Source organism: Condylura cristata, unplaced genomic scaffold, assembly GCF_000260355.1.
Source record: "Condylura cristata isolate star-nosed mole 26May11 unplaced genomic scaffold, ConCri1.0 scaffold00046, whole genome shotgun sequence".
NCBI classification, from domain to species: domain Eukaryota; kingdom Metazoa; phylum Chordata; class Mammalia; order Eulipotyphla; family Talpidae; genus Condylura; species Condylura cristata.
In genome coordinates, this window is record NW_004567147.1 from 1,923,698 (window position 1) to 1,940,202 (window position 16,505).

At 33.3% G+C, this 16,505-nt stretch overlaps 1 protein-coding gene across 1 annotated transcript in view; it reads left to right on the plus strand.

Moving 5' to 3' along the window:
* Window positions 1–16,505, plus strand: part of HIVEP1 (human immunodeficiency virus type I enhancer binding protein 1) — a 48,267-nt gene that overhangs the window by 19,176 nt on the left and 12,586 nt on the right. Inside the window, exon 6 of the mRNA XM_012734128.1 lies at window positions 3,798–3,899. Within this exon, the coding sequence (XP_012589582.1) occupies window positions 3,798–3,899 (102 nt within the window). The remainder of the gene's footprint in view (window positions 1–3,797; window positions 3,900–16,505) is intronic.

Here is a 16,505-nt window from a genome sequence, read left to right on the forward strand (position 1 = left end):
TCATCCTTTACAAAGTATTTGCTTTTTTCGTTACACACCTTCATGAATCAGTATTTAAAAATTTGTTCAAACAAAGTCATGCTATGCAATCATAAAATTATCGATAGGGACAGCAGTTGTAAAATTTAATCAATTTTTTACAGAAACTCTTTTCATCCCTTATGAGTTAACATTTGCTTTTATTGTATTGGTAGTTTTTACAGTTTTGTATTTAAAGACTCATTAACTCTTCAGCAAAATTGATTTTTGCCATTTAAGAACATTATAATATTAACAATTAAATAGCGTCAAATAAGCTAGCCTTAAGTGTCATGCTACTTGAAACAAGAATGAAGAGTAAAAATTACCCAAAGCTGCCCTTTAGATAACCTTGAATATTTCTAAAAAGTTTCAGGAAATCCTGAGGAGTTAGAAGAAACAGTTATTCCATTGTCCTGATAGTAACATAGAACCTCCTTTTGGAAATGGAAGGTGATTCAGGATGATTTTCTTGGTAGGAAAAAATGCTTTGATCTTTTCACCCAATTTATTGCCTTTTTACTGATTTTCCACTGTCATTAAGTACCAACTAAATTCCAATATGAGACCAAGAACCATTTTAACAGATCAATATTACTAATGAAATATTACCAAATAGAGAATGATGTTACCCAAATAAAATCAAAGTATAGTATGGGATAGGTATTATTTGTAGAAGAAGGAAAACACATCAAGGTATTTAAAAATTATGTTCCTAACAAAAGGAAAATAAAGTAAGGAAAATTAGATGTGGAAAATCAAATGAAACTACAGAGATTTCAAGGCAAAGAAAAAATATTGAATCAATAGGTAGTCATCTTGGGTGAAATAACTCAAAACAGCACCATATAAGTTTTTGATAGATAGTTATTAAATAGTGGACAGAGCATGATGACCCTTAAAGAGTGAGCTTTATGGTAGTAGTTTTTAATCCTTTATTTTTCTAATATACTGCATATCTGAATTTACATTAAATATTTTCTTTTGTCAGATAATTCAATTAGTTTTAAGTGACAAGTGGTTATTTCAAAGAAGCTCCCTTAATTAAGGATACCGGTAAAGAAGATAAGAAGTCAACATTTCCCCATTCTCAGCATAATATTTCCCTTGTTTTTAATGGACACATAGACCTTTTCTGTGAAACAGATTCTACAGAACCTTCTAAAGTAGCTGAACAATAGAAGACCTGCTTGGAGACGAGATTATAGATCTCGCCCTGTTCTGGTTTCTTTTGTTGTTCTTGCCAATCCAGTCCACCTTCTTATTGAATAGTTTTTAGCAGAAGGAACTATGTTGTAATACCATGCCACATACACGTGCGCACGTCCAGAAGGTGCCATCCTGTCAAAGCAGTGATCTGTGGTGTTAGAACTTGATCTCTTGCTTTGCATGCAGATGAATCTATACTTTACCATTTGTCCTCTTAGTTTATTTGATGAGTACATTTTCAAAATAGTTGTAATTGAGTTATGTCACAGAAAGCTATACTTTATGTAGTTATAGAACTCCAGCAACAAAATCTCTCATGCTTTCGATCGGAGTTTGATTAATGTTTGTTTAAAATTGTTGAAAAATTTCTTTGTACTACAGTTTATAGCATTGGTAGGGGTTATATTTACATTTTATATATAGATTTTATGTCCTTAAAGTGCAAATTGCTTTGTTTATTTTAAACTCTTAAAGATGTGGTTGATAACTCAAATTATGAGAAACATGCTTACTAAAAGCTTGTATTCCCAAATTTGCTACTTAGAATTATACAATTAACTTCCTAGTAAGCAAATGACCTTTTATGGCTATCTATTTAGGAAACAAAAGCATTTTAAGAGACTATTAGTGGACCTTGTAATTTGGTTTGTTATTAGGTTGAAAGTGTTTTGACATATGAATAGAAATTTCAATCACATTAAAATGGCCAAGCTTTTCTTAATAGCCTTTTTATGTGAGAATTTTGAAGCATGCAGAAAAGTCTAGATTGTTTAATGCACACCAGTATGTTCCTCATCTTTTAATAATTGTTATTTAAATTTCTATATTTTTTAAAATATATTTAAAGTATACATCAGACAAGGCCAATCCATTCAAGTTAGGGATTCTCTCCAGAATCACAGAAGTTAGGGCGCGATAAGCTGTTAGACACAATTACCTGGTCCAAGGCACTTTCCTGTGCTTGAAATTCTTGTACTTGCACTAGGTTCTGGGTTTCTGTAGATACTATGTAGTGCAAGAATTTGCTTGAACAAGGGTGACAAGCACACAGCTTTACCACCTTTTCAGTGGGATTGAGGCGCTATAAATAGTTTCTCAGGTCTTTCAGCTTCCATGGGCACATAAGCTAGACCAGTGAATCAAATATTTTAATCTCTCCTAAGGACCTATTCTTAAATAGTAATGTGTCCTTCAGCACCAATCTTAGTATTTAGTTAGAATTTGGCTTTCGAAAAGAAATCAATTTTTTTTGGCAATTTGCATGTATATGTGGCATTATCTACCATGCTGCTTAATATCCTCCGGAGAATCTGAACTCTCTCCTGAGTTCACAAGCACTTGGTGCTAGTGTGCCCAATGTTTCCCAGTTAATCTGATAGAGATTTATAGAGATTAGTACTCCAACTGCCAGGGAGACAGACAGACCTATAGAGATATCAAGGGGAGACTTCTGCCTAATGTGGTTCATTGGAATGAATGCAGGACATTCTTTCTCATGTTCAAAATGCAAAGGTAATTTGTAGTAATGGCAAGCAAAGAAATTTTATTAGATTATCAAGCTCAAAATTACAAAATTTCCAGAGGCCAGAAATTTTTTAAAACTTCCAAATAAGGGGGGGGGGGAGTGTATTGTTATTATAATATAAAACACAACAAAACAGTACAAAAACAAACAGATCATTATAAACTAGACAGATCCTACAGGGAAGGGGTATAGAGAAGGAGCGGAAAGAGAGAGGAATATGGGGGCTATGGTGATGATGGGTGGGGGAGGGGGAAGTAAAGGTTGTAAAATAAACAATAATGTAAACAGAAAAAATCATTAAAAAACACACACACACTTCCAAGCTAGAAGTACTTTTTTGCTTTGTAAAGAAAAAAATCCATAGGGACATCAAAAAACCCAGATATATACCTGCAGGCCTGAGATTTAATGTCAGTCTGGGATGAAGTCCAACACCTGAAATAAACCTGACTCTCTTGTCTTTGAACCACATGAGGAAAAGGCTCTCTGCTAAAAGGGAAAACCTAGACCTGTGTCTTGGTCTGAAACCAGTGAAGATGGGGAATTCCCAGGAAGAACAATTTAAAGAATAGATCTACTAGAGATGTGTCTGCAGCTCAGAGTATTTAAAGCTCCATGGAAAACAGCCTTGCTAAAGATGAACTTACAATAAGAATTAAAAAGTTTACAATAAGAAACAAAACACTATGCCAGCATACACAGTTAGTAGAACATTCACATTCCCAAGAACTATGCAGATTGATACTGCTATCTCAAAGGGACTTAATGTACAAAATGTCCTAAGGCATACATAAGGAATACAACATACCTAAGCAATGTAGAAAATTCTTAGAATAATGGAGGAAGATTAGAGCTGAACTATTAATAACCAGGTTGTTACAACAGAAATACCTATATTTGCTTTGACCCAAATTATAGTCATTGAAATTGTGTAAGCACAGTGTGTACTTCCATTTGAAATAGGAATGAAATTTACCAGTGTTGACAAATGCAATAGCAAAATAATAATACTGTGTAAGCTTAGTAAACATTCTTTTCCCTTAAGGAAATCTGACAAAGCACATGAAGTCCAAGACACATAGCAAGAAATGTGTGGATTTAGGCGTCTCAGTAGGTTTAATAGATGAACAAGATACAGAAGAATCAGGTAAGGGTTTATTCCATATTTTACATAAATGCTATTTACAATGTACTGTTTCTTTTTGCATCCATACTATTTCTACTTGGTTCCTATTTTCATTATCTCCTATTGGTACCAAATGATTGACCCCCTAGTTCATTTTCCTCTCAAATGTGTCTTCCATCCTCTCCATCTACCCCTTTTCACATTGAGACAGTCTTCCTGAGTGTGTTTCTGGTCATGCTACTGTGCTCCAAGTGTTTGATTGGTTATCATTTGCTGCCAAGTAAATTGGGAGCCATTTACCTTACATCCTGCATCATCCACTGCTTTACTACCTTTCGTCCTACTTTTCATTTCTTTCACCAATTCTGACACTTGCATTTTCTGCTTTCGTGACTTACATTGAACTTAAAATTGCCCTTGAACCCAACCCAAGAGTGAATCCCAGTCTGCATTGTTCGAAATCTTACTTTCTTCAATATCTAGCTCAAATCTGCTGCCTTCATGAAGCTTCTGATTTTCCCTTTCCACATCACTTGCTGGAAGCAATTTTCCCTTCTTGACTTCAAAGTATTGAAATGGCTTTATGAAAGTATTGAATCCCTTTCTGCTTTATTTTTTGATTATATATGTGTTTACTTTACCTCCATACTAAGAACCTTGAACAGATCAAGAGCAGAATATATGACTGAATAATAATTACTTCATCCACAGCACTTGGTGCAGTGCCTTGCACATAACAGCTGTTCCGGAAATGTTTGTGAAATAAAACATTTGTTTGCTTCCGCAAAAACGTTTGTTATTTTGAAGAAGTTAACTGGTTGTTTTCTTAACAATATTAACCCAACAAATACAAGTTTTTATTTTTAACCTATTTTGAAAGAAAATAAACCTTATCTGTTTTGACTAATCAGAGATTAGTATTATCCTTTTGTATGAATCTCTTAACTCAAAAATCCATCACAAATATGTTTTTTAAAGACAAACCCTGTTGTTTTTTAAAAATTCTCTAAACATTCACTGTTTCCATGTTTATTTAATATGTATTAGTTTGATACATAGAAATGGTGAGGACATCATTGAAAATATAGGTAGAAAAATCAGTTCCATTTTAGTTTACTAACAACTAGTGACAGTATTAAATGAATCAACCTGAATTTATTTCTAAATATGCAAGAAAAATGACTCACCTCTGAAATGGTTACAGTTAATACAATTCACTATCATAAGCACAAAGAAAGGATGTCTTTTACCTTTGTTGGGGTATAAATTGATATGTACTTAATAAAAGAAAAATAATAATCCTAGCAAATCTAGGACAATAAGGCTACTTAATGTTTAATGAGGATTTAGTTCATATCACATGTGTTTCAATATCTTGTTCTATAAGTATATTATAACTGATTCTTTAGTTGCCAAAAATTCTATGTCAGTGTCTTTGTTTAAAGACACATTTTATAAAATTAGTTTATCTAGAATTCACTTTCATTATAAGCAGCTTAATCTATTTTCAATTCTTAGTAACTATACAATGCAATTAAAATTAACCATTTAAGTGGAAAACAATCTCCAGTTATTACTTACTTTGATTTATTGTTGTTATGTTGAGAAAATCAGAATTGAAATGCTAGGAAAAATGATTAGTTTCAGAAAGAATATGTATTATTCACAGACTAAGAAAGTCACAAATTAGAGGTTACAATATGAAATGTGAAAGGTATTTTTTTATTCCTCTATTTTGTGTTATAATATGCTTGGAATACAGGGGTAGTGAACTAAACATTTGGTTTTTAAACAAATGACCTTATTTTCTTCTCATTATTATCCTTCATGTTTTTAAAAAAACTTTTCAGTGTATGCAGTCACAGAGAAGATGCACTCACTCCTCAGATCTCTCTGGTGTCAATGCTATCTCAACAAAAAAGGAAAACAAGTTTTTCAGTAAAAAAAGATTGCAACATGTTTTATTAAATACTCATGTATTCACATTAGAGTTGATGATTATTAATATTTTCTCACATTTGCTTCAAGTCTTTTTCATGAATTCAGACTTGACTCATAGGTGCTGTGTCCTTCGCTCATTGCTAGTTTCCCTCCCAGAGGCAAGTTCTGACTGCCTTTAAGGACTTGCCTTTTATTTCATTAACAAACATGTACATGTTAATGTTTGACTTTTAAATTTGCATAAATAGTATTATCTTGTATGTAGAAGACACCTAGAAAATTAATTTTGCTTTGTAATTTTAAATTATTCTCTAGAATAAATTTTTTTACTTCTTTACATCTTTAGTTATTATAGCAAACATAAGAATTTAAGTTTCTGATCAGTTTGTTCAATAGACTCTTGAATTTATGTTTTGATTATTATCCTGAAATTGGATATTAACATGCTTAAAAAAATTTTAGATCATTACATTTATAATAGAGATGGGTTGTTGCTTAGCAATACTTCAGATATCTCTGTGTGTAGGGGAGAAGATGATGTTGTATGTCTAGACGGTGTACTTTCTAGTCTGCGTATTACCCTAGAATGTACTAGCTATTTTTTCAGTTTTGCTTTGTGAGTTCCTCAACCCCTTAGTACCCAGGGGCTGTGGTCCTTAATCTTTCTGAATACATCCACACTGTAAAAGCCACCTGTGTTGATGGTTCCCACATTCACTCAGACTTGCAAGTCTACTTTGTGTTCCTCATCTCCACTTGGATGTCTGACGAACAGCTCAAGTTAGACATATCCCCAAAGCTAACTTGCCTCTTACCTCTAAAAGGAGCTTTTTGAGTAGTCTCCTGTCCTTTCTTCCAGCTGCTGGACTAAAAAAAAAATGAAATTCTCCTTGATGTCTTCATTTTGCCTGTTACCTACAGTAAAACCCGTCATCTCGTCCTGCAAAATGTAGTCTGAAGTCAACCACATTTTTATTACTGAGTTTTTTTCTGGTCTCAATTCTTTTCTACCTTAGTGGCATAATTATTTTCTTTCTTAAATTGAGATGAACATTAACTAGTTAACAGTGCTGTGATTTGGAGATTCACAGTTCTTCAGATGTATGTTACTGTACCACACCTACCACCAAAACACCAATAATCTCACCTCCAAGGAAACTGTAGGCCACTGGGGCCCTCCACACTCTGTTCTCCACCCTCTCCTTCCCCCTTTAATATTCTGCAGTCAAATTTATAGAGTTCATGATTAGTCTGTTTTTGTCTGATCCTTTGTTATATTTCTCTGCACTCTACATGTAAGTGAAGCTGTCCAGCAATTACTTCATTTAGCCTAATACCCTCCATTTCCTTCCAAATAGCAAATGGCAAAAATTCACTTTATTTTGTCTAGCTGCATGGTATTCTATTGGGTATATATGTCATAACTCTTTAATCCACTCCTCTGTCATGAAAAGTTTGTTTCTATAATACATAGCATTATAGTGTACACAGGAGTGCCTATATCCCTTTACATCAGTAGTTTTTCATCCTTTGGAAAGGATGAGATTCCTTTTAGGAGTGCAGTTGGTGGGTTATATGGTATATTTACATACAATTTTCCATCAGGTAGACCAGTCTATAATGCCACCACTAGCAGGAGAGCTCGCTTTTTTCCACATTCTTGGCAACATGTTTCTGATCTTTTTGTTATGGCTATTCTCACATGTGTAAGCTGTTATCTCACTGTGGTTTTGATTTGCATTACCCTGATTATTTTTTTCACATGTCTGTGGGCCATCTGTATGTATTTTTGGAGGTTATCATAAAAGGGCGTCTACTTAGCTCTCTTGCCCATTTTTTCAAACTAGGCTATTTGATTTCTTTTTGTTGTGTGAGTTCTTTGTAGAACTTAGATAGTAGCCTTTTTTTCCCATTGTAAGTTGTGCAGTTATTTTCTCCCAGTAGGTGTCTTTAATGATGGTTAATATCACCATGCAGAAGCATTTCAGTTTGACATAGTTCCATTTGTTTATTTTTGCTTTTTGCAATAAGTATCCAGTCTCCAAAGTCATCACTGAAGTCAGTATAATGGAGTGCCCTTTCTCTCTTGTTTTTTCTTCCATGTATTTTATGGTTTTACGCCTTACCTTCTATGTGTTAAATCCATTTTGGGTTATCTCCTGTATGTGATGTGAAGAAGTAATTTAGTTTCATTTTTAGTTTATTTCGGGACTCTCAATTCTATTCCATTGATCTATATGTCATTTTTTTTTTTTAATTCCTGTACTGTACTGTTTTGATTACTGTAGTTTTGTGGGATACTTTTGAAGTTCAAGCATGGGGGCTAACATTTGTCATTTGTGTGTGTGAGAATTGCTTTTGCTTTTTCATGGTCTTTTGTAGTTTCCCATAAATTTCATTTACATTTAATCTACTGTTTTGGGGAAAATGTAGTTGAAACTTTGACAGAATTTGTATTGCATCTATATATTGCTTTGAGTATGGTCATTTTAACAGTGTGAGTTCCTCCAAGTCATGAGTGAGAAATAATCTTTTTACTTCTTTTGTGACTGCTACTTCTTCTAACAACCTTAGAATTTCCATTGTATAATTATTCATCACTTTTGTTAAGTTTACTCCTAGTTATTTTATGCTACTTTTTATTTAATTATATATGTTTGTTTTTCTTGATTTATTTCTGTTCTAGTTGTCTGCATATAGGAATACAACTGATTTTTGTGAATTGACTTGTGACCTGTCATTTTGCTAATTGACTCACTTTTTCGATCAAATTTTTAATGTAGTCTTTAAGGATAAAAATGTATATTATCATTTATCTCTAAATAGTGATAGCTTTATTTCTATCCCAATTTGAAATCCTAATTGCTCTAACTGGGATTTCCAGTACTATTTTGAATAATAGTCATGAAGGTAGAAATCCTGCTCTTGCACCTGATCTTAGAGGAAAAGCTTTCAGTGTTTAATCATTGAGTGTGATGCTAGCAGTGGATTTGTCATATATGGCCTATTATGTTGAGGTATGTTTCATTTATCTCCATTTTTTTAAGGATTTTTGTCAAAAGTTGATGTAGAATCTTAACAAATGTTTTGTTTGCATCTGATTTTTTATCTTTTGTTGCTGTGGTAAGTTAAATTGATCCATTTATAGATGTTGAACTATCCATGTGTTTCTGGGATAAATTCCACTTAGTCATGACTTACAATCTTTTTAATGCATTGTTGAATTTGGTTGCAAAAATTTTGTTGAGTATTTTTTTTTTTTTTGCATCTGTGTTTATCTGTAGTTTTCTGTTTTTGTGATATCTATTTTCTTTTGGTGTCAAAGTGATTTGGGCCATGTAAAATATGTGTGGAAGCTTTACCTCTTCTTCATTTGAAAGATTTTGAAAAAGCTTGGTCTTAATTTATCCTTGAAGGTTTGTTAAAACTCATTAATAAAATCATTTGGTCCCTGTTCCTTTGTTATCATGGTAGAGTATTGATTACTCTTTCAATTTCTTTGACTGTAGTTGTCTGTTTTTTATTTCTTCCTGAGGAATCTAACCACTTTTTACTACCTTTTACTACACTCTGGGCAAAGCCACCATCATCTTTGCTAAATATTTTGTAGTATCCTCTGACCAGTCTCTGTAATTCAGCCTCTTCTCGTTTATAGACTGTTCAATATGATAGCCAAATTTTTTAAAATTGTGTCATTATTTTACTTAAATTCCTCATCATTTCCTGTCATATTCATAGCACTTACCTGCCATATCTCATGACCTCACTAGCCTGCTCACTCTAAACACATCTCCCTCACCATCATCTCCCCTAAACACATCTCCCACTTTTTCCACCCTTGCTCATTCAACTATGGTTATACTGTCTCCTTGCTCTTCATTGAACACATTCAGCAGACCTGGTTTTCCGGTCATTGCACTTTCCTCTCTTTGGAAAATCCTTCCCTCAGAACCAGCAAGACTTTATTTTCATCATCTCTATTCAAAGTTGCCTTATTAGTCAGTTTTTCTGAACTTCCCTATAAAAAGAAAGGACCTCCCTCTCATATTGTCATCATTACTTATGTTCCTTGTCCTGCTTTACTTTTCCTTACAACACTTATTGCTGCTTGGTTCAATCATGTGTATGTGTTTTGCATTTCTTCTAACTAGAAAAACAAATATAAGGACAGTGATATTGTGTTTTCTGTGCTGTCTGCTGCTCCTTGGGATTGTGCCTAATAATAGTACAGATAGTTAATAGTTACTGATTGAAAGGTTGACAGGGGGTAAAAATGACCTATAATCTATCAGGACATAATTATTATTTAAAATTTGTTTGATATACTAGTTTTTATCATTAAGTTTCTTTATCAAAATCAAATGCCAACCATAGTAATAATAATATTTAATGTCTTTACTTGTAAGTTGTGTTATGTGATATGGTGATGGTCATAGTTGCTATTAAAGTCATAATGTTATTTGTGTTTTAATTTGTTATTTATTGGCCATTAAATCCAAAACTAGAAGATACTTTATCTCACTATTTTCTTCTTTTTCATTAGTCATGATCGCTCTAGATTGATAGCTATATGTTCTATTTTTCAGTAATTTCAGAGAAAAAGGTTTATTTTTTATATCTTGATTGATTGATTGATTTAGTGCTTCACAAACTGCTTAGTGTGTTCACAGTCACTGCTGAGGAGCACCTGGCCTGTGATGAATGATGGCAATGTCCTCAAACTTGGCAGGGCTCATTCATCAGGATCAGCAGCAAGTAAGGGACAAAGATGGCCAAGTGGATTGCAGTGGAAAGACTAGGGGTTAGAAGAATATAGGAAAGGGTTGAATTGCTGTACATTGACTTATTTTTTAAAAACTACTGTGATTGGGTGCAGTAAGAGAGGACAAGCATTCTCAGCCAAGAGAGAGGGACCTGTTTTGTCAGAAGCCTAGAGGCTGGGTAAGGGGAATAGGTAGTCTAAATGAGGCAGGATAATTGTGCACTCGGGAAGGAAACTGGGGGATCAGGTTATATTGTCCAAAGCCGTTTTAGCATTTCCTTAAGTTTTAATTAAACTCTTTTCCTTAGATATAGTGAGACCCTACTGTGCAGTTCTTACCTTTTTTTTTTTTTTTGCTGGTTTTACACTTGAAAACAATTATTTTTTAAATTATATTTTCTAGTATTTTTATTCTAGACATTTCATGATATGTATAGGTAAAAATATCTGTAACCATGGAATTTTTATTGGTTTGTTTTTGCTGCTGCTACTGTTTTATAATGGGAATTCAGATGATAACAACTAAAAGAGATTCATTTTTTATTCATTATTCAGATAATAACAAAATAATAACTACTTCCTTAAGTGGATAGTCCTACTCAGCAACAGCAATAATACTGTAGAGGAAAAATCGTTTTCCTTGTATATTATAAACAAAGTACTTTTGTGATTCAACATCCCTCATTCTCCACCAGATGGAGTTTTCAAGTTTGGGCACAAAGTCTGCTGTGTTTTTTCCCATGTGACATCTGGCTGGGTGTGTATATGTATAAATGCTTAATGACTAATTTAGAAATCGTCATTTATTAAATTAGAGAGCATTACTTATCCTGAAATTAAATTCTGCTCTAACTCACCATCACTATGGTATAGAATTTTCCCCATAGTATAAACTGTCATAAAAGACTTGATCAGTTTCTACTTCGATGTTTCTGCATGTGTTTAAAATTCTGCCGTTATTAATTCCTGAGGTTATAGGAGTAGAAGCATGTTGTGAAGTGTTTCATTGTTCATCAATTTTGTTTCTTAAGGGAAAATACAAACACATATCTACTAGTATATAATGAAAAGTATATACTAGTATATATACTTTGCACAAAAAAAATTGTCTTTTCCCTTTAATTGTTAACAGTTTTATCAGATGGTTTTGTGACATGATGGTGTCTTAATGTTATTTCTTATATTCTTAATATAACATACATCCAGTGTGAAGCCTATTTTCATAGTACACTACTAGAAATTGTGAAGCTTATTTTCACAATATACTGCCAGAAACCACCTTGGGATTCCATTTTCTGCATAGCTGCAATAAGTATTCAGGAAAATTCTAAGGTTTGGTCAGCAATCAGGTGTCACCGCAGTTACCATAGTTAGCTTTCCTACCATTATCCCACAAAGTATTGATGACAATGACTTTTTAAGTGCCTTTTGTCTTGACTTTACAGCTGTGGCTTATGACGGACATTTCATCTAGCAGTTTGAGGAGTGAAAATGAACTAAGCAAAATAGCATTGAATAGCTTTAAGTAGCTAGGTTTTCCTAAACACAGTTGAAATTTGTCAGTATGCTAATTGATTTACAGATGTCTACTTAATAATACACTGACTAAAGAAAAATAAGTAGCCAAGTTCAGGATCTAGATGTTTTTTAGGAAATCAGTACTATAAGACATCAAGTCTTGGTCAGTGTGAAAATCAATGCATTGTTGTCTCTATATAATGAGTAAAACTTCCTAAGTAGTTTTGACAATGCACCTTTTATTAACAATGTGCTATTTATGTCTCTAAGGGAGTCCTGCAATTCCTTTGACTTAGATTCTGTGCAGTCACATCTATGTAAACAATTAATGAGCTTAATATATGTAGGAACTTGCTTGTATATATTTAATCTTGATTACCTCAGATATCTGCAAAGTAGAAGAAATCTTTTTGAAGAGGGGAAATAATCCCACAAAGGTGTTCTATTTAGAATGGCTCTAGATATAGCCACTGTCAGGCTTTGCAGGAGAGCACCCAGTGGCTTAAGAATAGGGTTTATAGTAAAACTTTGGGGACTTACCACATTGATTTTTCTGTGGCACTCATATCTCCATCATCATGAAATGCCAGGCAGTTTTACTATAAATGTATCTCTTTGTAATGTTTTTAAATCTAATTGGTAATGTCTCAGTCAACTTGTGGCTTTTGGGAAAAGTTCAAGTCCTTTTAGCCATGTTTGTATTAAGTTATTCCTTTAAGACTGCCTTATTTCATTTATTTTCACTAAGGGTTCACTCCAGATTTATTCCTATTTAACTTCACTTTTTTTTTTCCCCTGGCAGTATATTATATATACATATACATACATGTATGTGTGTGTGTGTATATATATACACACACACATATATACACATATACACACATATATTTTTAAATATATATACATATATATATTTTTTTTAAAGAATTCCAAACCCTTTCTCTCATGCCAACCAAGTGGCACCCAGAATATCACTAATCAGTGTAGTGTGTATGTTTCCAAGTTGATTTAGTGCTTTATAAAGGTCAACGTGGAAATGTTATGACAAAGAAGCAAAGATCCTTGATTTGTTTAATTCTTTACTAATCTTAGCAACAGTAGACTATATTTTATCTTTTGGCTAATAAATTATTGTTCACATTTTCATATGGAGTAAATTCAGAGTTTAGGAAATGTTTATTTTGAATTAGGCAAAGAGAATTATAAATTTTGCTACACCAACCATTAAAATGTGAATATTTGGCATTTAAAAGAAGTTTCCATTTAGGTTAAGATAACAACTCAAACCCTAATTATAGTATGTGCTCATGAAAAGTCTAATTGCAGCCTGACTGCACAAGCCCTGGGTTATTGCTAGGCAAAATTATATAGTCTCAGGAATTCTATCCCCATGTTCTTGAGGTATTAGCAAATGCTTTTTGCTTTTATCTTTTGTGTCAAAATTTGTGCTGTTGGCTATTTGCTTTTCATGCCTTGATCCATGAAACGTTTTTGTCATTTTGAGTTCTGGACTTCAGTGCTAGGAATGTTAATACGTTTGCCTCAACTGCCAGGCTGGGAGAACCATTTATATGGCAGAGTGTCACTAGAAGCATTATTCTTGTTGGAGTGTAAGTACTTAGGATAATGTGTCTAAAAGATGAAGTCAGATCACAAGATTTAAAACTGTATCCCATTTACTCTTAACAATAATTTAAGTAAATTTTTATAAAATACTAGCAAAGCCTTCTTTCTAAATGGAACCTGTAGTATATGTTTTTATAGTACTTGTTTTAATCACTGGAATTTTTATGGAAAACATTTTACTCCTTTGAAAAATAATTTCCATGCACAATATAAAATCATAATTCTTGGACTTATATTTAGTACAATGTTAATGTCATTATTGAACAACAAATAATTGGTTTACTTTCTCAAGTTAATGTACATTAAACTTTGCTTCATTATAGTACTTTTTGTTTAAATTAATACAACATTGGTTTACAACACTGTAAGATTTAGAGGCATAGGATCGCACCTTACGGTGTGCCATCCACCACATCCACCACCAGAGCACCTTAGTTCTTCACAGTCGGCTGCCATGCTCTTTTAAAAAAATTTTTGAATTATTGCAGTTGTTACATGCTTTAAAATTGTCCCCAGGTTGCTGCTGTTTGTCTAAATTTCAAAGTAATATTTCTAAATATATGAAAGTGTGAAAACAAGCAAATTACAACAGTAGAGAGTGTTGGATGAGGAGGCGTGTGGCTGGGCTCTCAAGTTCTTCTTTGGGGTTCCCCAGCACTCCTCTGTGGAGCTTTCTGCCAGCAGGTGTCACTGTCTGGCAGTGCTGGGAAAGCAAGTTGCTCTTCCCACTAATCTGAGGAAGATAATTTTGAGACACAGCTTTAGGAAGTTTGACATAAGTTTATTGAAATACTTACTTTAGGAGAAAAATAATTGTATTGATTAATTTTTCATCTGTAATATTTGAGTATAGGAAATATTTTTTACACTTGATCTTACCCAAAAGGCCGAGAACGATGGAATTTTTTTTTTATAAATAATGGGGAATGTATCCAGGAGGACATAAATTTTCATGTTTATTGTGCATGAATTTAGTAAATAAGCATTGGTTCCTAATAACTATTTTAGAGTACCTAGAGAGGCTGAGGGGCAGTGGCTTTACCCTCCTTGCGTATTGTGTCTATTTTATACATGACAAGGAAGAAACAATTACTGTAGTAAAAAGTCAGTTTATCTCACAGGACTTATCACAGGATTCCTAAATTCTGACTTCAACACGTTCTGTCCCACTCTCTCTCTCTATATATATGTATATATCTATCTATATCTATATAGATAGAGATATATAGATATAGATATATAGATATGTAGAAACTCCCTTTGTAAGATGGGTTTCATATCAACTTTGTCCTGCAATGGTTGTTAGGTTTAAGCATGAGAATAGACATTGGCAAACTTTTCCTGTGAAGAATCTTATGGTAAATATTTTATATTTTTTAATCCATATGATCTTTGTCATGACTACTAAACTTTGTAGTCATAGTAGTCATAGTTGTAGTCAAAAGTTACAATATATAAGTGAATGGACTTAATTATCTTCCCATGAGACTTAATTTACAAAGACAGGAGATGAACCACATGTGTCTGGTAGCTGTAGTTTACCAGCCTCTGGAGTTGACAATTACAGTATGTTGTCATGTAGAAATTATGTTAGATAACACTCAGTAGCAAAATAAAAGTCCTAAGTTTCTTGAGTTGTTAATAAATCTGTTCTCATAGTTACTCAGTTAGAATTATAGGCAGAAAAGTGTTTTTCTAGGTATTCTATCACACAGTTTAACTCAGTAGTAGTAATCTTTAGGGGTGAAGAGATGGAGATAAGTGCGGCAGAAAAGGAATATGAAAAGGCTTTTATTAGCATGAATGCATACAGAAAGCAAAGTTTTCTAGTCTTTTTTTGGCGCTCTGGCTATTTGAAAGGATGCCACTGTCTTCTGTTATAAATGCTAACCATTTTATCTTTTTTCTGACACCCCAGCTTATCAGGCCTGTATAACAAATAGATGATGATCCAAAATTCATTTGCAGGCTCCACATTTTATAGTGGTATTCTACGTTGGGGGTTTCCAGGCATACTGCATGCAGAGAAATAAAGATTATTCTGACTTAACTTAGGGAAGGAAAGCTATCCATAGGGGTTCCCACTCTTCTTCTGTCCCCTCCCAGCTGAAGGCATGTGCCTCTGTCCTGGAAAGTCACTGTGGGTCTCCCTATCCATAATGATACTGCCAGTCTGGTCTGATATTCAGTGCAATCAAGGCAAAATCAGATTAAAATGTAGTCATTAGTTCTTAAGTTTTTCACATAAATCGCATACATTGAAAGTAAATAATTTATAATTAAAAATGTAAATGATATAAGTTTTCTAAAACATCTATAATTATTATTAAGAAATATATTTGTGAGATTAAAAGATTCAGTTACTACTGAGTTCCTGGCTTTCATTCTTAGAGATTGTATTTTCTGTGTTCTTTTCATAATCAAATAATTACATCAGGATTTTAATGTCTGTACCTATAAACATTAAACTCACGCATGTTTATAAGCTAGCTTAATGACTATAATTCATTGTTGACCTTTCAGACCATTTGTCATTAGATTTTTAAAATATGACCTTTGAATGTGGAATATTTAACACAGACTTGGGTGACAGAGAAACCTGGCTCTGACCCTCAGCTCTAGTTCTTGTAACCTTTGATCTGCACACTTTAAAATAATTAACTGCATTTCCTTTTTTTTTTTTTTTTTAACACAGACTTGGGTGACAGAGAAACCTGGCTCTGACCCTCAGCTCTAGTTCTTGTAACCTTTGATCTGCACACTTTAAAATAATTAACTGC